Source organism: Silurus meridionalis, chromosome 5, assembly GCF_014805685.1.
Source record: "Silurus meridionalis isolate SWU-2019-XX chromosome 5, ASM1480568v1, whole genome shotgun sequence".
NCBI classification, from domain to species: domain Eukaryota; kingdom Metazoa; phylum Chordata; class Actinopteri; order Siluriformes; family Siluridae; genus Silurus; species Silurus meridionalis.
In genome coordinates, this window is record NC_060888.1 from 20,233,284 (window position 1) to 20,256,533 (window position 23,250).

General features: G+C 36.9%; 2 protein-coding genes across 5 annotated transcripts; both read right to left on the bottom strand.

The window, feature by feature from the left end:
• Positions 1 to 183: 183 nt before the first annotated feature.
• tmem216 (transmembrane protein 216) lies at positions 184 to 4,981 on the bottom strand. Its single transcript, XM_046848848.1, has 6 exons — positions 4,794 to 4,981; positions 4,443 to 4,456; positions 3,566 to 3,659; positions 1,150 to 1,242; positions 675 to 876; positions 184 to 461 (listed from the first exon to the last, which is right to left on the bottom strand). The coding sequence occupies exons 1-6, from the start codon at positions 4,804 to 4,806 to the stop codon at positions 446 to 448; spliced, it is 432 nt and encodes a 143-aa protein (XP_046704804.1). The 5' UTR covers positions 4,807 to 4,981; the 3' UTR covers positions 184 to 445.
• Positions 4,982 to 5,663: 682 nt separating this feature from the next.
• LOC124386027 (matrin-3-like) lies at positions 5,664 to 22,973 on the bottom strand. 4 transcript variants are annotated; one of them, XM_046849617.1, is made up of 24 exons: positions 22,082 to 22,973; positions 19,707 to 19,818; positions 18,708 to 19,618; positions 17,547 to 17,608; positions 17,335 to 17,373; positions 17,006 to 17,022; positions 16,411 to 16,517; positions 16,054 to 16,115; positions 15,912 to 15,950; positions 15,799 to 15,830; positions 15,664 to 15,716; positions 15,465 to 15,584; positions 15,036 to 15,160; positions 12,463 to 13,261; positions 11,747 to 11,828; positions 11,595 to 11,632; positions 11,343 to 11,435; positions 10,035 to 10,223; positions 9,804 to 9,935; positions 9,305 to 9,435; positions 6,669 to 6,735; positions 6,302 to 6,386; positions 6,067 to 6,188; positions 5,664 to 5,963 (listed from the first exon to the last, which is right to left on the bottom strand). In XM_046849617.1, the coding sequence occupies exons 3-24, from the start codon at positions 19,494 to 19,496 to the stop codon at positions 5,922 to 5,924; spliced, it is 3,225 nt and encodes a 1,074-aa protein (XP_046705573.1). In that variant the 5' UTR covers positions 19,497 to 19,618; positions 19,707 to 19,818; positions 22,082 to 22,973; the 3' UTR covers positions 5,664 to 5,921. The 4 variants fall into 4 exon arrangements, with proteins under 4 accessions (XP_046705573.1, XP_046705572.1, XP_046705571.1 ...); XM_046849616.1 differs by having other exon boundaries at positions 19,707 to 22,973; XM_046849615.1 differs by lacking the exon at positions 19,707 to 19,818 and having other exon boundaries at positions 22,082 to 22,972.
• Between the last annotated feature and the right edge of the window lie 277 nt (positions 22,974 to 23,250).

Below are 23,250 nucleotides of genomic sequence, written 5' to 3' on the forward strand. Positions count from 1 at the left end.
CCCTTTATTTATCCCACAGGGAAATTCAACTCTTTCTAAGTATTTCGTTTATTAGGTAAGAGCCAATTATTTTCTGTACAAAAAAAAATAATAATGTTTTAGTAAAATAAAACAAAACTTTCTCATCAAGCAAACATGAACTAGAGATGAATAGAGTAAAAGCAATGTGGTAAGCAAATGAAGTTTTGATAAAAAATATTTAAAATTTATTGAAAAACATATATGGTACTATCAAAATACAATCAAAAACTCCAATCAAATACAAAACAGTCACGGAGGTGCAATAATAAAAAAGATTAAATATGTGTGATATTGATCTCAGTTGCTGTTAAAAGAGGATGAGAAATGCAGCAAGTGGTGCAGATGCGTTACTATGTTGAGTAGATCAGACGTGAGTACAGGATATTCTAATTCAACAACTATTTCCTTCTGTTCATAAACATCCTTAATAAACACTGACCCTGAAAGAATGAAAAGAAAGAGAATCAGACTACAAATATGGCAACAATAATTAGAACACACATGGGCCAGATATTGCATAGATACTGATCCAACACTCCAAATGAATGACTGATTTTAAATGATATGGTACTTTGCCTAGTTAAGCTTTAATATTGTGCAAAAATGCTATTGTCTATTAAGTAAAAATAGATGCTAAACATTATACATTCTACCTGGAAAAAGATGCAATGGTTATTACGGCCAGAACCAGCTCCAGTGCATAGAAACAGAGTAAGATAACATTGAGGATAAATTCAAGGCGAAGTATAAACGTCTGCAGGAGCAGATAGTAGACGCTTAGTACCGTGCAGGGCACCAAGATACCGACACTAACAATGAGCATCAGAGAGCGCTCACACAGGTTTCCTTTCCAGCCTGAAATAAACATGATTTTAATCAACAAGTCATCAAGTGAGAATCATGAACTCAAATTTAAAATTATAAGGAACAAACTTGTAGGCACTAAACTTATACATTCTTTTACACAACTTTATAAAATATTCTAAAGCTGTTTTGAGACAGTGTCTATTGTTAAAAGTGCTATACAAATCAAAATGATTTAAATGAATCGAAAAGAATTGCTTTGAAGTGTGACATGTGAAATGCTTAGCTACGTTTTCATAAATCCCAGCTTTATATTACACTGACCATAAAATAATCGCAGGGTTTCCAGACCGACATAGAGAAGCAACAGAACAATATCCAGTATAAGATTAGCCTGTGGGTATGGCAGCAAGATTCCTGAAGAGGTGAAAAATCATAAATATTATCAATTTTCATCACTTCACAATCTGCATTATTAAAATAATTAAATTTGAGTATATTCACACAATGAAAACACAAAGTCAATAATACATCAAATTTGCTTCACAAAAGTACATTTCTGCTTTACAGTTTATTATGAAGTCACATTTTATAGATACATTCACTGGCTATTTCTATACACTTCCGGACCCAAAACAGCAAAATATTAAACGTTTAAGAGTGTTAACCCAAAAAAAAATCATTGTTTGGAAAATTCCGTCTGAACACTTTGGGATAAAATATAGAAGCATGGAAATTCACTATTATTGTAATGTTTTTGTGCACAATAAGTAAATGTTGATTAAAACATTTGATGTAAAATTAATACACTAAATCTACCTCAATCCCTATTTCCAAACTCTTCTGTAAAGTTTGGATTTTATTAAAAGGTAATTCATTATTTGATAACAAGCTGACAGTAAGCTCATAAATTGAACAAGGTTTAACAGGTCGGATTTACACATTTTTGCTAATTTTCTGATTAACAATTTATTGTTAAGACCATTTAAAAGCTTCATACATTTCATATATTGCCATTCTGAGCCCATTTTTCTTCCCAGTACTATGTATTTTTTATTGATATATTTCTTACCGTATCTGTTGTTCCTAAAGTGCATGCTATTGTTATGTGTTGTACTAAAATATGAAGAGTTGCTGGGTCTTTTTCATACACATCCTACTTTATTAGACACTTCCACCTTGTACATGCAGAGTTAGAGACTGTCGCCTATGCACAGTTTTGGTGAACTGTTCTTTAGTATTTTAGCAGAGCAATAGTGACACTGAGTGTTTTAATAAGCAGTGGTGGATGAAGTACACAAAGTATGTACTTGAGTAAAAGTAGAGATACAGTAGGTAAAATATTACTACAGTACAAGTAAAAGAACTTGATCAAAAGTACAAAAGTATTTGCCTTAAAATGTACTTATGGCTATAATGTCTTATCATTTTTATCACACAACTTTTGCTTAACCAACTTAGTTCATGTGAAAAGACTCTAATGTTACTCTTAGCAGACCAATCAAATACCAAGTTGAACACTGATATCTAATAAATTATCATGAGCCCAAAACCTTCTTTTAAATCGCGCAAATAAGGCCACAGGTGCTGTGGCATGTTAGTCACATGTTTCTTCCATCATATCTTCCTCTCAAAATGTTCTGCTTGATGTTGAACTGATGCTGAACTGTATGTTCGTGATAACTAAATACCAGCAAGTGGCAATAGCGGTTCTAGGTTGAATGACGCCCCCTGGGTGAACCACACTATGACCTAACATCTCCCCATTGATTAGTTTCAGCTCAGAAAAGCTTTTCTCTGCTTCAGCTACATGGATGAATAAGAACATATTCTCAGAGTAGTCCACAAATTTGGATGCATTGGAGAGTCCCCTTACTGAACTCAGTACAATCACAGAAACCTGTATGACATCACCTCAATTATAGTTTCCCAAATCAATACGTGCTGTTTAACTACAATCCAACTAGACTAGTTAGGCTGTAATTTTGTTGCTTTACACATTATGATCAACTACATGTTATGCAGCTAAAATAAATGTTCTTGCTCTATGCATAAAAGCATAGCAGGAAACACAGCATAACACAAGTGCTATATAGTTATTAGCCTGTTTCATTAAATGCATTAGTACGCTTTACTATCCTCATAACGAGATGAGTGATAGAGCTGCATACACACCTTTATCTTTTTTCATGTTTCTGAATTAGGATTCTGAGGGTTTAGACCTTTTTTGGTCATTCAACATTTTTATTTGGATTCAGCTCTCCTTACTGTCGTGACATCACTCCAATTCTTCTCAGTTCTCCCACTGGAAACCCTGAAGGCTGAGGTGACGTCACCCAAACATTTCTTACTGAGTGTATGAGTGAGGGAACTTTTCAACCAGGTTCATTCACCGTGACATGATATAATCATTGACGTGATCATCATTTTTTGTGAGTAAAGTGAAAATACCCGAAAAACTACTTAATTACATTAACGAATTGCATTTACTTTGTTACTGTCTGACACTGTCAATAACTGCAGCAATATTGCTGCTTCTGACAACCTCATCATATCAGGCTTTACTACTATTCTGAGAAAATGAGTGACATTACTCATATCAGGGCTTATGAAAGAAATATATTAAGAGCCAGTGAATGAACACAGGGTAAGGATACACAAATACCCAACTGAGTGCTTTCACAGATAAAAAAAAAATAAATGTGCAAGAAAAAGAAAAAAAAAAATCATGATCATTTACCTTTATAGACAAACATCAGAATTTCAGCAATAAAAAAGGCAGCAAAATACCAACTGTTCAAATAAAACAGGACCTGCAGGGGCATAGAGGACAACTGGCATTTTGTTAAGAAAGCTTATATCAAATAATTTTGCTGTAACACTCTTGACCAGAGATGCCCAAACTAAAGCCCACAGGGAAACCTATGATTTGAAGGAAAAGGGTACGATTTGTTTGTTTGTTTTTTAATTTGCAAAACTTCTCCAGTGCCTCCCTCTGTGAGCAGACGTACAGTCTGATGAACTTGAACAAGTGTAAACCAAAAAGCAACCTAGCTCTCACCTGCATAATATCCTGAGTGTCAGTAAGTTAGATGCAGCTCAATTTTTAAACCTTTAAATCAGGAGCAGCTCCATGTTTCTTATAAGAGAGCACTAAAATTACAAGGATATGACTGTAATGCTTACAGCTTGAATAGCTGTATTAGGAAAATTGGCAAGCGTAAGGATTTGAGCGAGTTTGACAAGGGCCAAATTGTGATGTCTAGACAATTGGGTCAGAGCATCTCCAAAACTGCAGCTCTTGTGGGATGTTCCCAGTCTGCTGCGGTCAGAATCTATCAAAAGTGGTCCAACACAATATTAGGCAGGTGATCATAATGTTATGCCTGATCTGTGTATGTTTTCCACATAATATAAAATCATAAATGAAGGGAACAATGGCAACTTTAGTTTCAATATAATACAGTTTGTGGCAAATGCAAAATGGCCCTCAATCAAGTTTGATTATTGGTCCTTCATAGAAAAGAAAAGTGTGAGCACCTCTGCTGGAAATGATGTTTTAATTAAACATGAGTACAGAAAGAGGAGTGTGAGTTAGTTTTATATTTAAAGGATACAATGGGGTGCCGTCCTACAAAGAGAGAAAAAATGGTTACAATCCTGAATCACATTAACTGATAGTTTATACATTAAACTTGATAGCTTGAGCAGCCTGTATAAAATAAGACGATAAAATCGCTAAACAAATTTCATAATCCATATATACAAACACTGCAGGAGTAAAGCATACACACTTATTAGAGTAAAATACAAATGAAAAAGCCTTAAAAGTGTTTGAGCAAAGCAGTACGATAGTAATGACAAGTACACAGATCTAAGTAAATTTGGATAGCAGGCACAGATGCATTCTTCTATAGGTTTCACTTGATATCCACAATCAACGCATAAAATCTTTGTAAGCGTCTTACCGTGGGCAGCCATATTGGAATACCATGGAGACGGCGTCGCATTATAGGAGCGACCGTTACACCTTCTCCAATGAAATTCTGTTGAGAAGACATGTGACTGCGATCCAATCAGAAGTCAAGTGACGGGCATGCGCTGTAAAATAGCGGCTCTGCTCGCAGAAAGCAGTTCCCTTAATCTCAGTCTCAGCAAAGTCAAGAACCAATTGGGGCAAAACTACCCGTTTGATTTTGATTCATTAACTATTTACAATTTTATATTTGTTTTAAATGCTAGATGTTTTTTTTTCTTATTCACGAGTTCCTGCCTTTTTTATTTTACACAGTATTGTCAACTCTATATGTAAAACTCTCCATTCATTCCCAATGAACATTAATTCAATGCACTAATGTGTGAATGTATGTCAGTTAAAATCTCTAAATATAATTTTTTTTGCTAAGACAATTTCCAAACTCGTTCGCAAACTTCAACACAAACATTCACTTCGTTGTAGGATGCACATTTTCGCATGGCCAACCTATTTATTTATCAATGTACATATTCCCATTGCACAGGAGGTATGAGGAAACCTAAAAAGAGCTCAGAAGAAAATCTCTTGAACACTGGTTGATCCAAGCAGGATTAAACTATGGAACCTGGAAATGTGAGGCTGTAACACTTACCTGTAAATCAGCATGCCATTATTTAGAATACAGTACTATATAGGCAACATTTCTCACATCAGTTCTGCATTTATGTTTTTTTTATTTAAAAAAAAAAAAAAAAGTGCACACTGATAAAACAGACACAAAAAAGGTTAATACACATAAAAAAAAAAGAAAGATTTCAACAGCAAAAAAATAATAAACAAATTTTCCTTAGTGTTCATTGAATAAAATGTACCAGCAAAATAGTTTTATTATCAAAACACATGAAACAGTTATAGTACAGGACTTTATATGATGACAGGAAAAAAAATAATGATTCAACGATTCAGTCGATTTCTACATTTTCTGTGCTAATTGGGACAAACCGGAAGCCGTTTCAGTCAGGCCCCTGGGGAGAAGCTGGACGATCAGAGGGGGTCCTACTCCACTCTGCAAACTTAAAATGAGTCCTATGTCTCTTAAAGCCTTTCAATTCCATACAAATTACTTTTTATTTTCCACAGTGCCACTCTTTTCCTTTTGTTCCTAAACAAAAGTGCAAGAAAAAGATCAGCACAAAGAAGTATAATTTTGATATAAATAACAACAAGAAAATTACAATTCAGAGCAAACTCAGCTGACGGTTTACCTTCACTTTCTGATAATGTAATGGACTTCTGCAGTGCTCGTCTTTTGCTTCCTCTTCAGTGGCATAAATGACATTACACAGGCTACAAAAGTATCCCACTACAGGCCGGACAAACTCAGTTCCTGTGAACAAAACACCAGAATTTGGTTCTGTGAAGCAGTAGCACATACTTCATCTATTATACAGTGTAATATGTAACAACAATAAAGAAAAAATAATCATTTAAAATACATACCTATAGGCCCATCTCTATCAAGTGATTCATTTGAAAACTTTGTGTTACCGTTTAATTCATTACTCCGCTGCTTATCACTGGACTCCTACAATAAAACACAGTATGCAATAATATTTATATACAAGTAGCAATATGTTTATTGGGAAGAAAATAAAAGAGATAATGGAATTACTATTTCAATAACTAAATAAATATAAAATAGAGTTTGTGACGAATGTTAAAATCTAAGAGGGACCCTATTGATTCTGATTTAAACAGAATCAATGAGACCCTAAAGTGTCTGAATCCTTTCCAAAAAACACTGTAGGTTTTTTTTTTTTTTTAGTTAAGTCTACACCATGCGACCTTGACTAGGATTTGTAATCACCTTAGATATTTCTCCTTTACCGATCTCCTCCTCCTCATCATCATCCTCATCAGACTCTATAGTAAATCTAAAGATAAGAGCAAGCAAGGGTGAAATTGAAATTTTGTCATATATGGCAACCATACACAGTAGGACATGGTCTGAAATCTGAAATGCTTATTACAACTGTTTACTGTAACATAAAACAAATTAAGAAATAAAAGATTGAAAACAGAATATAACAAAATAGAAATTAAATTTTATATATATATATATATATATATATATATATATATATATATATATATACACACACAGGGAGTGCAGAATTATTAGGCAAGTTGTATTTTTGAGGATTAATTTTATTTGAGGATTTAATTTGAACAACAACCATGTTCTCAATGAACACAAAAAACTCATTAATATCAAAGCTGAATATTTTTGGAAGTAGTTTTTAGTTTTAGCTATTTTAGGGGGATATCTGTGTGTGCAGGTGACTATTACTGTGCATAATTATTAGGCAACTTAACAAAAAACAAATTCATACCCATTTCAATTATTTATTTTTACCAGTGAAACCAATATAACATCTCAACATTCACAAATATACATGTCTGACATTCAAAACCAAACAAAAACAAATCAGTGACCAATATAGCCACCTTTCTTTGCAAGGACACTCAAAAGCCTGCCATCCATGGATTCTGTCAGTGTTTTGATCTGTTCACCATCAACATTGCGTGCAGCAGCAACCACAGCCTCCCAGACACTGTTCAGAGAGGTGTACTGTTTTCCCTCCTTGTAAATCGCACATTTGATGATGGACCACAGGTTCTCAATGGGGTTCAGATCAGGTGAACAAGGAGGCCATATCATTAGATTTTCTTCTTTTATACCCTTTCTTGCCAGCCACGCTGTGGAGTACTTGGACGTGTGTGATGGAGCATTGTCCTGCATGAAAATCATGTTTTTCTTGAAGGATGCAGACTTCTTCCTGTACCACTGCTTGAAGAAGGTGTCTTCCAGAAACTGGCAGTAGGACTGGGAGTTCAGCTTGACTCCATCCTCAACCCGAAAAGGCCCCACAAGCTCATCTTTGATGATACCAGCCCAAACCAGTACTCCACCTCCACCTTGCTGGCGTCTGAGTCGGACTGGAGCTCTCTGCCCTTTACCAATCCAGCCACGGGCCCATCCATCTGGCCCATCAAGACTCACTCTCATTTCATCAGTCCATAAAACCTTAGAAAAATCAGTCTTGAGATATTTCTTGGCCCAGTCTTGACGTTTCAGCTTGTGTGTCTTGTTCAGTGGTGGTCGACTTTCTGCCTTTCTTACCTTGGCCATGTCTCTGAGTATTGCACACCTTGTGCTTTTGGGCACTCAGTGATGTTGCAGCTCTGAAATATGGCCAAACTGGTGGCAAGTGGCATCTTGGCAGCTGCACGCTTGACTTTTCTCAGTTCACGGGCAGTTATTTTGCGCCTTGGTTTTTCCACACGCTTCTTGCGACCCTGTCGACTATTTTGAATGAAACGCTTGATTGTTCGATGATCACGCTCAGAAGCTTGGCTATTTTAAGACTGCTGCATCCTCTGCAATATATCTCACTATTTTTGACTTTTCTGAGCCTGTCAAGTCCTTCTTTTGACCCATTTTGCCAAAGGAAAGGAAGTTGCCTAATAATTATGCACACCTGATATAGGGTGTTGATGTCATTAGACCACACCCCTTCTCATTACAGAGATGCACATCACCTAATATGCTTAATTGGTAGTAGGCTTTCCAGCCTATACAGCTTGGAGTAAGACAACATGCATAACGAGGATGATGTGGTCAAAATACTCATTTGCCTAATAATTCTGCACTCCCTGTACACACACACACACACACACACACACACACACACAGTATATAGTGTGTGTATATATATATATATATATATATATATATATATATATATATATATATATATATATATATAGAAATCAAGAGAGAGGGATGCGGCAAAATAAAAGTGATACAAGAAAATGCACCCAAATGTCACCCAGACGGGCAGAAATTTTATATTGTATAGGTTTACACCAAAGAACATTAATATTGTTAATTATAAAGTAAGGACTGTCACATTACCATACTGTCTGTATATATAGTATGTGTGTTTGTATATATTAACAGAATATGAGTTAAACAGGTGGAGGTATTTAACATTTATCAACGAACTGTTGATTTACTAATATTTAATAATTCATCTCACTTATAACAGTCACTCAGTACATCTTTACATTACATTCCTTTGCCACCCCTCTCATTTAAATATATACAGTAATCCCTCGATAACCAGGATAAACGGATGCCACCCAAAAAATGCTATTTTATGCATACAGTACTATGTTAACATTTTACTTCATTTTATAAGTAATTATTATATTTGTATTAATAACTTTAATAATTTTAAAATAAAACTCAATAAAAACAATTCCAATTTTTGGTCTATCATGCTATCCGCGAGAGACCGGGAAAATCAGTCAAAGAACTATTTATGTGGCAAATGCAAATCCGAGGTAAAGCGGGGGCACGAGATTTTAACCGCGTTAAAATGGGGATTACTGTACTCCGAACTGTTAGATGAGACTGATATGGATTAAAAGAATTACCTTTCAGGTAGACAGCAGTATTTCTCAGTCACTGTGATCTTCAGGATGTTACCGCGTAGTACAATATCTCGATTTTTAGAATCAGCTGCAACTCTCTCAGCGTCGGATGCAAGTGCCATCTCAACAAACCCCTAAGAAAAATTCAAGAACAATTTACAGTGCTGGAAAAAAAAAAGTGCAGCTGAATTCACTCATTTGATTTGGCCAGAAGGTCTTGATTTACATGTAAAGAGACAATTTCTCAGGAACACAATAACAATTTAAAAGTTTAAGGTTAAACACCTATAGCACCTGTTTGTATGTGCTGTTATTTGAAAATAAGGTTTTGAATCATGATTTAGAGCTTATTCAGACAAGCCCTTGGTGCGGGAAAACGCAGACAAAAAAAAATTGTAGACGTATCCAAATTCTGCAGCTGTTATAAATACATCATTTTAAATGCAGAACAAGTTGACAGATTGTTTATGAGGAAATGAGGAAAATGTTTACTCTTATTTACCATTTTGCAACTGTGAAATAGCACATAGTGGGTAACGTCTCCATATCGCTTTATGATGTTCATAAAATCTGAGTCCGTATAGTTTTCAGTGCTTGGTAGATTTCTGACCTCAAGGACTTTGCCAAAGTTTTCCTGAAAAATTTCAGAGTAATAAAATTATCAGATGTAATAATAATAATAATAAAATACAAATACAATGTGCATTAAAATTAGTGCAACAGATTTATTTACCTTGTCATTTGCTCCCTCAGTGTCCTGTTCCTCTTTCGGCTGACTTACAGCATTGTCCAGATTCTGGGAGGCACCGAGTTCTTCAGTTGTTTTGCTGGGACTTTCTTCTTTAGGCGATTCAGATTCTTTATTATTTTGCTTCATTTCGCAAACAGTATTTGTGGATGTGGTTATTTTGTCTGATGTTTCCTTAAATAATAAAAAGAAAAATATAAATAATCAACCCTAACATTCAATTTTGTCACAATTCTATGTGATCCAATATAGGACGAAATCTATGTCCTCACTGTTCTTTAAATGTTCACTGAAAAACAAATAATAATACAGTGGAACCCGGTTATGTCGATGTCCTAGGGGGTCGCCAAAAAGCATCGAGGTAACCGATGATCGAGATAAACGAAAATCAAAATGCCGGCAATATATTAACGTGCTTGAAATTTCTTTATGTACATGATGTGCGTTAATAAATGAGAATGTGCATGCACGTGTTTTTGAAGGGTTTTTTACACAACAGCGTTGCCGCGATTTGTTTGATGAAGGCATGCTATAAAAATACATACAGTACATGTTTATCTGTCAGGAATCCACCTGCCACGCCCCCTTCGGCCCCCTTCAGCATGTTAGGTGCTTTCTCGGCCGCTTTCTCTGAAGCTCCCGCAGCTTCAATCGCGCACATATGGTGCTCGTTTAGCATCATCACCAGCTCCTATTTAAACTTTCACACACTCACCGTCCGTTATTGTTGGTATATGTTTGTTCACGGTGGTCGTTGTTATCGCGCATGCGTATCCCGGTACGTGTCTTCCCACCGGCACTCTCTCAACGTCTGCGCTTTTCTTACCAAAGCGCACCGCGGATTCCCCCCCGATCCTGCCGGTGTTCATTCTATGCTTTTGCTGGTCATCCTACGTTCTCCCGTGTGCTGTTCAGCGCCTCGCTTCTACTTTCGCCTCCCGTTCATCGAATAACATTTAAGAACAAAAGGCATATGTGCACTAACTAACAGCAGAGATTCACCAGTATTCAATACAACACCTGTAGCAGCTGTAAGGCTTGATTTTTTCCGCCACTTCCGCGAGTTCTTCTGCGGCTGCACCGAGATAACCGACAAATGGCAAATTTTTCCCCCCTTGTGCTCGAGATATTAGGGTTCGGCGACATAAAAAAAGTCGACATAACCGATAAAAAATGCGAGAATTTGGCGGTTCCACTTCAAAAACGTCGACTTAATAGGGTTGTCGAGATAACCGAGGGCGAGATAACCGGGTTCCACTGTATTTGAAAAAAGAAATAAATAAGAAGACTAACCTCAGTTTCTTCTTTAGGCAAATCAGATTCATCATCATTTTGCTTCACGTCGCAAACTGTATTTGTGGATGTGGTTGTTTTGTCTGATGTTTCCTTAAATAATAGAAAAAAATATATAAATAAAATCAACCCTAAAATGTTAAATTTTAGCACACTTATTTCAATTGTGTATTAACGTGTATGAAACAAGATCTACTGTGTCCTCCTTCAGACATTCACCGAAAATAAAATGCCAAAAAGAAGAAAACTAACCTGAATATTTGGGCTTGAGGCCTTTGGTTCATCTGATTCTGAAAAGCATATAGAGTACAGATTATTTTAATTCTATAGATCTGCTGTGCAAGAGTTAAACTAAAAACAGAAACAAGACAAAGCTGCAGTGCTCTGGCATTATGAAAAGTTACCTTGACTGTCTGAAAAGTTTTCTTCAGTGAATTCATCTAAGGTCACACAATTTGCAAGGATCGTGGGGAAGTCATGATCGTACTGTGGAGAAACAAAAGTTTAAAACATTAATTGACCAGCTTTTGGAACAACTGTACGCTTGCAGGTCCAGAGGTACGGTTAATGTTCAAATCAAACATCAAAATAAAGAAAAAATATGATCTTAGTGACCTTATATTTATATTTTATATTTTTACATTTGGATTTTTGCACATAACAGTCCACAGATGTTACATAAAATCAATAAAAACAAATCTGATGGGTAGCAGATCTGCAGGTGGAAGCACCTTGTTAGTGAGAACAGTCAGAGAAGAATCACTGTAAAGGTTTGAACTGAATGGATGGTTGTTCACACCTTAAGGCAGATGAATTTTAAAAGTCCAGTCTGGCAAATATCCTCTGACAACTCAGGTGATTCTGCCAACAGAACCGCAACTCACAGAATAGTTTTTTTACCATTCTGTGTAAACTCTAGAGTTTGCTGTGTGAAAAATTCCAAAAGATCATAGAATTCTCTGAAAAACTCAAACCAGCCTGTCTTACACCAACAAACATGCCCCGGTCAAAGTCACTGTGATCACATTTTTGAGGTCAACCCATAATGTCAACACTGACTAGAACTACTTTTCTGTGCATGAATAAGTGCATGAATAAGCAGGTGTACTGATGTTCTTACTTCTTGGTCTGCATGCTCTTCAAAGTCCTGGCCCTTAATCAAACCGTTTGATGCTTCTAAGTCCTCAGCATCTCCTCCAGTCTTTTCTTGTTTGTCTGTGCAAATGTCTGTTGTATCCAATGGGTCTGATGGTAAATACACGTGGTCTCTTGTTTTATTCTCATGATCATCAATGTCATGTGCCAATTCTTCACCATCATCTGCTATCACTTCTAGCCCTTCAAGGTCACTGTCTGAATCCATGCTTTCATCATAGTTGTTGCTCATACTTCTCTGTTCTTCTGTATCTATGCTTGCTTTTTCCAGATCATTAAGAGCAGAGCTTGAGGAATGGCATGAATGTGTAGAAGTACTAGGGTTCTCCTTGGATTTTTGAGAATCTTTTCGTTCTTTTTCATGACCACTCTTGGATGATGAATAACTTGTTTTGGGGCTAAAATGAGTCCTCTCTGATGATGAGTGTTTCCTCTCTGATGAATGTTTCGTCACCGATGAACATTTTCTCTTGGGGCTGGATTGAGTCCGCTCTGACGAACTCTTTCTCTTGAGGCTAGATTGGGTCCTCTCTGATGAACGTTTCCTATTTGAGCCAGATTGAGTCCTCTCAGATGAACGTTTCCTATCGGGGCTAGATTGAGACCTGTCTGATGAGTGTCGTCTCCTAGGGCTAGAATGAGTCCTCTCTGATGAAGGTCTTCTCCCGGGACTAGTGGAGTCCCTCTGATAGCGACTGCATGGGCTAGATCTTCTATGGGTGTAAGAACTGCGGGATTGTGTTTTGTCATTACCCTCTGCATCTCTGGGGGATAAACAAGGAAAGAATACCATTTACAATACAAGCTTGATTATGCACAGCATTGTACTGCAAATACATCTGCACATATCTGCATTTTATTACAAATATAGTCATACTGGTGCTGCCATCTATCTTTTTTTATCCATTATATTTACATCCTGGTTTGATATTACAGTCCTAAAAAGCATTTCACTGTGCATTGTTCAGTCTATGGCTGCAATGAGACCAATAACATTCGATAATAAAAACTAAATGTACAGTATCTCACAAAAGCTAGTACATTCCTCACATTTAAGCAACCATTTCAGTATACGTTTTCAAGGGACAATACAATAGAAATAAAAGTGCACCTTGTATAGAGGTACAGATTTACTGTCCTCAACATACAGCCATTACTATCAAAATAACAGGCAACAGAAGTAATTACACCCTAAGTGAAGATGTCAAAACTGTGTCCAAAGCGTCAATATTTTGTGTGAGTGCTATTATTATTTAGCACTGCCTTAATGCTCATGGGCATGGAATTCTCCGGAGCTGCACAGGTTGTTGCTGGGATCCTCTTCCACTCCCCCATAATGACATCACGGATTTGCTACGTTATACACATGGCGCTTCTCCACCTTCCGCTTGCGGATGCAAAACAGGTGCTCTACAGGGTTCAGGTCTGGAGACATACTTGGCCACTTCATCACCTTTACCTTCCTCAGTGTGTGTCTGGGGTTGTTATTATGTTGGGAAACTGCCTTTGGCCCAGTTTCTGTAGGAAGGGCATCATGTTCTGCTTCAGAATGTCACAGAACTGGAATCCATGTTTTCCTTAATGAATCGCAGCTCACCAGTACCAGCTGCAGTCATGCAGCCACAGGCCATGAAGCTACCACCACCATGCTTAACTGTAGGCAAGACACAGTTTTCTTGGTACTCCTCACCAGGGCATCGCCACACATGCTGGAAAACATTTGAGCCAAACAAGTTTATCTTAGTCTCATCAGACCACAGGACATGGTTCCAGTAATTTATGATCTTGGACAGGTTTTCTTCAGCAAACTGCTTGCAGGTTTTCTTGAGAAGAGGCTTTCTTCTGGGATGACTGCCATCCAAACTAACTTGTTGCGGTGTGTGCTGTATGGTCTGAGCACTGACAAGTGGATCTTCCGCTTCTGCAACCTCTAAAGCAATGCTGGCAGCACTTGTGTCTGTTTTTTGAAGCCACCTAAACTCAACTTTTTTTGATGAACCCAGTCTTGGAAAACCTCTGTATGATCCTGGCCACTGTACTGTAACTCAGTTTCAGGATGTTACTGATCTTCTAATAGCCTCGGCCATCTTTGTGAACAGCAACAATTCTAATTCTGAAATTCTCAGAGTTCATGAGATGCCATGTTAAACATCCAGTGGCCAGTATGAGAGAATTGTACTCAAAGCACAGAACTTTAACTGCTCTAATGCAAGATACACAAATTTGTATGGTGCTGTCAAGCAGATAAAAACATGAACATAATGAATGGGATGTGTGGTTTTGCCTGGTTAAGTGGCATACAGCTGTCATCACTTAGGGTGTACTGATATTTTGACAGTAATGGCTGTATGTTGAGTTATTTTCCAGAGGACTGTAAATCTGTACTGCTAAACAACCTGCACATTGACTACTCTAAAAGATATTCAAGTTTTATTTCTATAGTATTTTCCCTTAAGAAGATATACTGAAATGTTTGCTGAATTGTGAGGGGTGCATTTACTTTTGTGAGATACTGTATAACGCATAAACATTACTTGCCTTAGTGTTTTATAGTCACAAGAGAAGGTGACTTTAATGAATTTGCCTTTTAGTTTCAGCTGCTTGGCTGAATAGTGTTCAACCAATTTCTTGGCATCTGCTAAACAAGTCATTTCCACATAACCCTGTGAAAGAGAGGAAGTGATGTATCAAAAAACACAACTTAGAAAAAAGGTCCACCTGACATTTTGCTTCAAAAGTGCACCTTACGAATTTATTACCTCAGATATTCAGTTTTGACATTTTCTTTTTTAGGGTTCGGATGACTTTTAGTCATGTGTGTGATTTTAAGTGAAATACATGACACATTCAAACGAGCAGAGAAACATTATCATAATGTAAGGAGAGTTTCAGCAGTACGCACTAAAGGAATGGTCTTTTCGTTCATATTTATACTTGAACCTCGAATACAAAATTTCCACTTGGTACCTGGTTTGGCAGAAACAAGGATTTCCTGACAGATCCGAAGCGTTTAGCAATGGCAGTCAACTCTGAAGTGATACCATCTCCAACAGGTAGCGGTGTAAAGCTCACAACTCGAGAACTCGGCTAAAACAGAAACAAAAACAACCCATTAACCATTGAATTGAAATATATGGTAATAATAAATAGTAAAAAAATAACCTACTTCTTTTCCCTGTAACATCTTCATGTCTTTAGTACTTTCTTTCGAGGCTCCATCTTCAACAAGAAACAGCACAATTACTATATGATGATATTTGAACTAACATTTTTAACATGATCAGAAGTTGAGGATTTTTACCTTTTAAGTCAGTGGAGGTGTTACCATCATTTCTAATAAAATCACAAAGAGTTAGTCTGCAAATTAATTACATTTTAAACAAGAACATTTCCAATTCTTGACCATTTCTTTACCTTCTAGAAGACTGAACAGTCCCATCCCACTCCGGGTACCTATAGAAACGTTATCGCATTTATATACGCTTTATAAACACTATAAATGTATTTTAATGTCGTATCAGTACATTAATTGAAAACTGGTTAAGGATGGACTTACTTTCCCATAAGGTCAAGCTGACTCTTAGCATGCTGTCCACTAATAATATGTCCAGACCAGCTCTATTTACAAAAAAATTATATATAAATACTTTGTTTTTGTTAAATAAGCAGACAGAAGATAGCAGAGAATTACTGTTGTGGTAATAAAGAAAAAAATATTCGGTTCTATTAGATCATGCAATAATTTGTGCAATATGTATTCAGTAATACATATTGCACAAATAAATGAAAATTAATAAAAGCTTAACAATGCAGTTTAATGTATGCATGTAATTATGCACATAGGTGTCTAGCAACATGATCTAGTTATTCAACCTATGAATGTTTTTTTGCTGCCTCTATGAAGACTACTTACCTTTTCAGAAAAGACAGTAACATTGCAGAGAACACACAGGTAAGGAAAAACTGGGGGACTGGTGCCATTGAAGTCTGACGCCTCCTTCCTAGTTGGCACCTTGTAAACTTACAGGACATTTAAATATTTTTAATACATTAAGCAACCCAATAATTTTAACCGATAGTCGAAAAATTTTGTATTCTCTGTGCAGGGATGTAGATAATGCCAAATTTCACACAGACGTTTCTCAAAAAAAATCTAGATCAAGAAAGAATGATTTAAACAATGTGTATTTTTTTCACTGTATATTTGCCGCTGTTGTCTAGCAGCTTTGTACACAGTCTATAGGGGGAAAAGTTTGTGGAACCCTGACCATAAGAATCATCCCCATCTGCTGTTATAATTTCCCCCTTCCTCTTGGGAAGGTCTTGTTGGAGTGTGGTTGTGATCATTTTGATCATTCAACCACAAGTTAGTAAAGATAATTAGTCTTATAGGGGTGAAAAGGCCTGGCGTGCAGTCAGAGTGCCAATTATTAAAACTAAATACAACCCCAGACTGAGTGATACAGCATGAGACTATAGGATGTTCAAGAAGAGGTGAGGACTTTTACCTTCAGTGCTTTTAGTCCTGAAATGACAAAAATTTAACATTAGAATTTAGTATAACAATATAACACATCCTAATAAGAAAATAATAAAAGCAGTGAAATGAAAAATGCAGCGCAAAAATAATTTTTAACAGTATAATTATGATTACAAATAAATGGGTTGACGCATCTTCTATAACGTAAATCTATATAAATTCATAATCGCATCTGCAGGTTTGTCCGACACAGTTTTACGTCGGTGCGATTTTATTGTAAACACTGGTTCTATCCAAATTATTAAAAATTCATTTTTTTCCCCCATTATTTATTTATTTATTTATTTATTTATTTACCTTCTCGCAGATTCGATAGTCTGATCCCACTTTGGGTACCTACAGAAAATATTTCATGATAAAATCATTAACAGTGTAAACACTGCCTGAGCGTCTCTGATTTTTATTTTATTATCAATACACAAATTATCAACAATAATATATTTAATCAAATCATATAACAACAATATAACGTAAAATACACTATGTTTATGGCTGAAGCACGCACTTACTTTTTCACTAGTTTAAGCTGCCTTTTTGCATGCTCACTACCTCGAACATGTAAAAACCAGTCCTACAAATATTGGAGGGAAAAACAAAAAACACATTGCACAGAATTTAATCCTTCACTAAAGACAGTACAATAAATATGTTGTGCATTTGTATTCGAGATTGTTAGTCCCACCACTGATGGGATTTCTCCTTTGCATTATACAAGTAAGTTGATTAGTTTATTTATAAACAATGTTAAGCCATTTGGTGATTTAAAATAAGCAAAAAATACATTGAAAACAATGAAACAAAACTCAAAATGCTCCTGAAGATTAATTAAAAACATAAGACATAACTCATGTTTTGTAACTAAATTGTTGATTGGGCATACCAGCTTTCCAAAGCTGTGATCCTAATAGACCACAATGGATATGAAGTACACTACTACTGTAAAAATTCAACTAAGGTAAATGCTGTAAAAAGTTTTTTCACCCTCAATATAAAATTATAAAATAAAATAAAAAAGAAAGTGAGAACCAATCAGAAAAGAAGGTTGCATTGACCCCTTTTGGTTGAGATATTCCTTCCCATTAGTTAATCAGAATAACTAATGCTAAAAACAAGATTGAATGTGATTGGTTCATTTTGAACAAAACCGCAGCATCAATTAAAATGGCGTGTGCATTTATACAACCAGGTTATTTTTATAAATAATTCGGATTTTTTTCAATTCAAATGTGACGTGATTTATATCGCTTAATTTTTTATTTTTTTACATCACAATAACCTGACATTTTAACTGGGGGAGTTTTTTTATATTCTTATACAACCAAACCAAATAAATTGTAAAAGATTTTTAAGTAAAAAAATAAAAAAGTGCATTTTAGTCGTTATTGATCTGGCAAAAATGAACTCCTAACTAAAATGATCAATTAAAATACATGTCTATTTATAATAAAATGGCTAGAGAGGACAAATATATCAATATAAAATTAAACCTAGCAGAAATGAATGAAGATAAACTAACAAATAAATCCAGCTGAAATTAGAAATAGAAAAATGATAACACTGTGCATTACAGACATTATAGCAGCAGTGTTTCCCAATAAACTTACCGGCGAGCTGGTTTGTTGGCGAGGTGATGTAATGATAGCTGTAAGTAAACTCAAGAAACTACTTACCTTTGTAGAGGGTATAGAGAGATCACAGAGGGAACACACATGAGGAAAAACTGGGGGAACTTTGCAGTTGTAATCGGAGGCCTCCTTCCTTTTAGGCACAGTAACAGGTGGATCTAATCTCAGAGAAAGCAAAGGCCTCGGTCCCAACTCAACAAAAGAGTGTGATGAGGACTCTGTTGATTCTGTGATATTGCAGTAAAGGTCACTGTCCTTGGGGATGCTGTAGTCTGAAACGCTGCGGCTTTTACTCCTGGAACTCCTGGTACTGGTGTCTAAAGAATTAAATTGTCGAGGATTCCCCCATCGGTCTTGCCAACTCTGAACTTGCTCCGGAGGAAGGGGGTACACCGGTTGCTCAGGCAGTTCAATGGGATACTCAATCGGTTTGCTGTGGCTGCTTTCCTCCCAGGCGTAAGTCGAGGTGTCATCAAGAGGCTGACTTGTGTTGGGCCTAGATGATGAACTGCTGGACAGTTTGCGTTCTTTGACCTGTAAAAGCAGTTTCGGAAGTGTCTCGACCGTGATGAGATGCTCCGGAAGTTCTGCGAGGTGGGCGAGGTCACTTGGTTCCAGTCCACAGCTCTGAAGAAATGACAAAGCCATCCCGGGTAAGTGGACGGGACAGTCTACAGGTCGGCTGGAGGATGCTGTAGAGCATTTCTGCTCATGTGACGTGGATCTAGCGCTTGGCTGGTGTGTATGAGACTGTCTCTGGTAGGAATCTGCATACATGTCCTGATGGGACAAAAAGTCATCCCCTGCGTTCGTGTAGGGGTATTTTTGAGACATGTTGCAGGTCCGGAGATTTCCAGATGAGGAAACAGCAGAGAAAGCGGCTGATCTACAAAAGCGTTTTTTTTTTTTTTATGGAAGAGGAGTTGATGCTGGTTGAGTTGCAGACTATCAATCACCTGTCGATAAAGGTTGTAGATAAGAAGGAAATCATGCATTTAAGGTCCTTCCTGTAGTCAAGTAACAAGGCAACTAACCTTGACTTACCTCCAAGCACCAGTGAGTCTTTCTGACACACCACCATCACAAGGGAATTCTGAAATGGGTGTGTTGATAATTGCAAGACTAGCTAAATGCTGCTTCCTGTTCTTGAAGAAATCTTCAAGACAGACATACATTTGTTCAGTAAAAATCTGTATACCAAGATGTTCTCATCGCTAGTCTGTTTAAGGATTAATGAAATTCTCACAATAAAAATGCGCATCACGGATTAGACTCCAGCTGCCACTCGAAGTTCTAGTTCACCAAATTTGAAACACATTCTTACACTGAAACAAAGAACTAGCAGCCAGAATAAGAATAGCAGGTATTGTATTACACACAAGCCCATCCCGACATCGAAAACTCTCTAGCTAGCTAGCTAACTGAGAGCTACATCAGGAGGGTCCTAGCACAGTGGCAAGACCTCGACACATCATTGCCAGGACTGCTTTAATAACTCACTTACACTCACCTGATTATTATATCAGCTTTCTCTGTTTTGCCAATGACACACAAGATGTACATTTGGGCAAAGCCAGATGAGAGACACCAGCTATAATATTGAAATAAATAAATCGCAAATCGTTAATGTTTGTTACCTCTAGGTTGGATTACTGTACTTTCTTGCTGTCAAACATGTTCCAGTCAATCCTGAATGCAGTCCTTATAGAACCAGAAGATATGACCACATCAGCCCTATCATTTCCACACTTCATTGGATCTATTATGATTCATCATGTCTTCTTCAATCAGTAGGTGCAGGCTATTTGTTGGCACCCTTAATAGTGAAACCTATAGCAGGTGGAAATCTTTCTTTCACAAAGACCCATAGTTATGGAAAAGGTGAAGGAGCAGATATGAAGCATCAACAAGCACAGAGTGCTTTGGTAAACTGGGATTTTAAAACCCCATGGGTTCACTCTGGTGTTGGATGCATTATCTTCTGGCTCTCCCTTTTAGCTATGCAGTCATTGTTAGTCTTGTAGTAGTCCCTACTTATACCCTGCTCACAATGTACATGGTCCTTCACTACTCTAGCTACTGTACTATAGGTATACATGGACACAAAGTTTTACTTGTTTAGAGTCCATGTTTCTTTTTTGTCCACTCGTTTTTCCTTTATTCGTGTCATAGACGTTAGATATCTGGTTATCTAATGCCTTCCACAGACCGTGCGATCACGCTGTACGACATATATCCAATAAACATGGGTACAACACGTATGCAGACCGGACGACGCCATCTATTGAATCGAAGCCTATGACGCAGGTCATGGCTAGACAGTAGATGTAGGTCGTAGAGTTTTTCACACAGGCTTCATAAGACCATGACAACAGCCGTTTCTGAACCGCTCTCACAACATGATGTAGGACCACTGTTTAGGAGCCAAAAGAAATCCTCACGATTGCTTCATCTTTCATCTAAGACAGCCCCAAATCCCCCAATATATATCGGGCATAAGAATTTGATATCTCTGAGTGAAAATAAAGTACAGTAACCAGAGATGGTGAGATGAGAGATGGTGACTTCCAGCAGCACGAACAACGCCGACCTTGGGGGAGTGGGTGGGAGAGTAGGCATGTCTGGCAAAGCAACAAATTCAAGGAAATTGAATGCAAATATGGAGCGGCACGGTGCAGCAGCCATTAACTCGAGCAAAGACAGTAGAGTACACATGATCGCAATTCCGTACTGCACGCTATAGCGCCATCCAACGGATGTCCTTTGAACTTATTGATCAAAACCCTAACACAAAATCACTAAATCAAAAGTAGAGACTTAAAATATGGTTATAACCTATTCATCATACAAATATTATGTTTTTAAAAATAGACATATGATGTTTATAATAACTCATTTCAATACGTACTCATAGTGGAATATCCTATAAATTTGACCTGTATTTCCAAAGATATGACTCGGGAAATGTCCATGAGAAGAAATTATAAATATAATAATATACATATATGCAGTTTACAACATAACGTAGCGGACAGTAGAAATGATAAACTATAAAATAAAAACATTAATAGGCATTAGAGGTTATTTAACACATATTCACTTTATTTAGACTCCAGGGACAGAGATTATGCTACACAGAGAAAAGCTGTCGTAAAGCGCAACAGCGAGCAGAATAATGTTTTCTATTACATTACAGTGATTTAATAAAGTGTTTGGGGATTTTATACATATTATATTGCATCTATAATGAAACCTAAGTGTGAAATCTTCCCGAAAGAGTGCAATAAGGACATTTTCTACAAGCCTACATACGCTTTAGCTTAAAGCTAGCTAGCTGACTAGCTTCTGTTTTTGACTGAAAGCCACTGCGGGTTTAGCTTTAGATCAACATATATTTATTATATATACATATAACATACCTTTTCTTGAATTTAGCCTTTATTTTATTGAATGTAGCAGAGCAGGACAGTTAATGGAAGCTTCGCAGGATGAAAATGGAACACGAGGCAAAATAAAAGTCTCAATATGCTACAACACACCCGAAATGTCACCCTAAAGCGTTTAAATGGAGAAATACAATTGTCTGAAAGTTGCACATATTATTGTATAGGTTCACTTTATGAAACATTAATACTGTTAATTTGAAGTAGGGATTCTATTTGTAAACACATACAGTTACGTACAGTGTTAGTGTCACATTAGCACACTAACTATATATAAACCACAACAAAACAATGAAAGAATCCGAGTGATTTTGGAGAAGAATGGCAGCCTTATTAGCATAATTTGTTATAATTAGCATAATTAGTTTTAAGCATTTCAGACATAGACAACACAAACCAACTCAAAGTTTGCACTTTGTACAAATATTTGTTTAAAATGTGAAAGTAAAAAGTTGTGAGAAAAATATTGAAGTACTGATACCAGAAAAGTTACAAATTACAAAAAGTATTTGTACTTCATTACTTCCCATCTCTGGTAGGTGAAAAGTTTCCATAGCTTCAGGTCATGGTCCTGAACATACATACCAAGTTTAATAACAGTGTGCAAAGTTGTTGCCTCGCTTCCAGTTTGGAGGCTTTGCTGTCAGATTTGTTGGGCTTAGAATAGGCAAAACATTTGGATCATTAACATAACGTTTGTGATCCTTACTCTGAAGATGGCATGCCAAAATTTGGACACGATTGGAAAAAAATACAAGATAGCAGAAAATCTTATTAGGCAGAATTTGGCATCATACAGTTTATTAGAGGGACAGAGCATGTAGGACGTTTTGGAGACAAGGTGATTGAGATGGTTTGGACATGGATGGTGCAGAGGAGGGACATGGTGTATATTGGTTGAAGACTGCTGAAGATGGAGCCACCAAGAGGGAGGAAAAGAGGAAGACCAAGGAGGAGGTTTATGGATGTGGTGAGGGAAGACATGCAGGTAGTTGGTGTGAAAGAGGCAGATGTAGAGGACAGGGGGGGTATGGAGACGGATGATCCACTGTGGCAATCCCTAATGGGAGCAGCCAAAAGAAGAAGAATAAGACAGTGTGCCCTCACCAATCACTATGCCAAACTTCACAACTTCTTACCAGAGT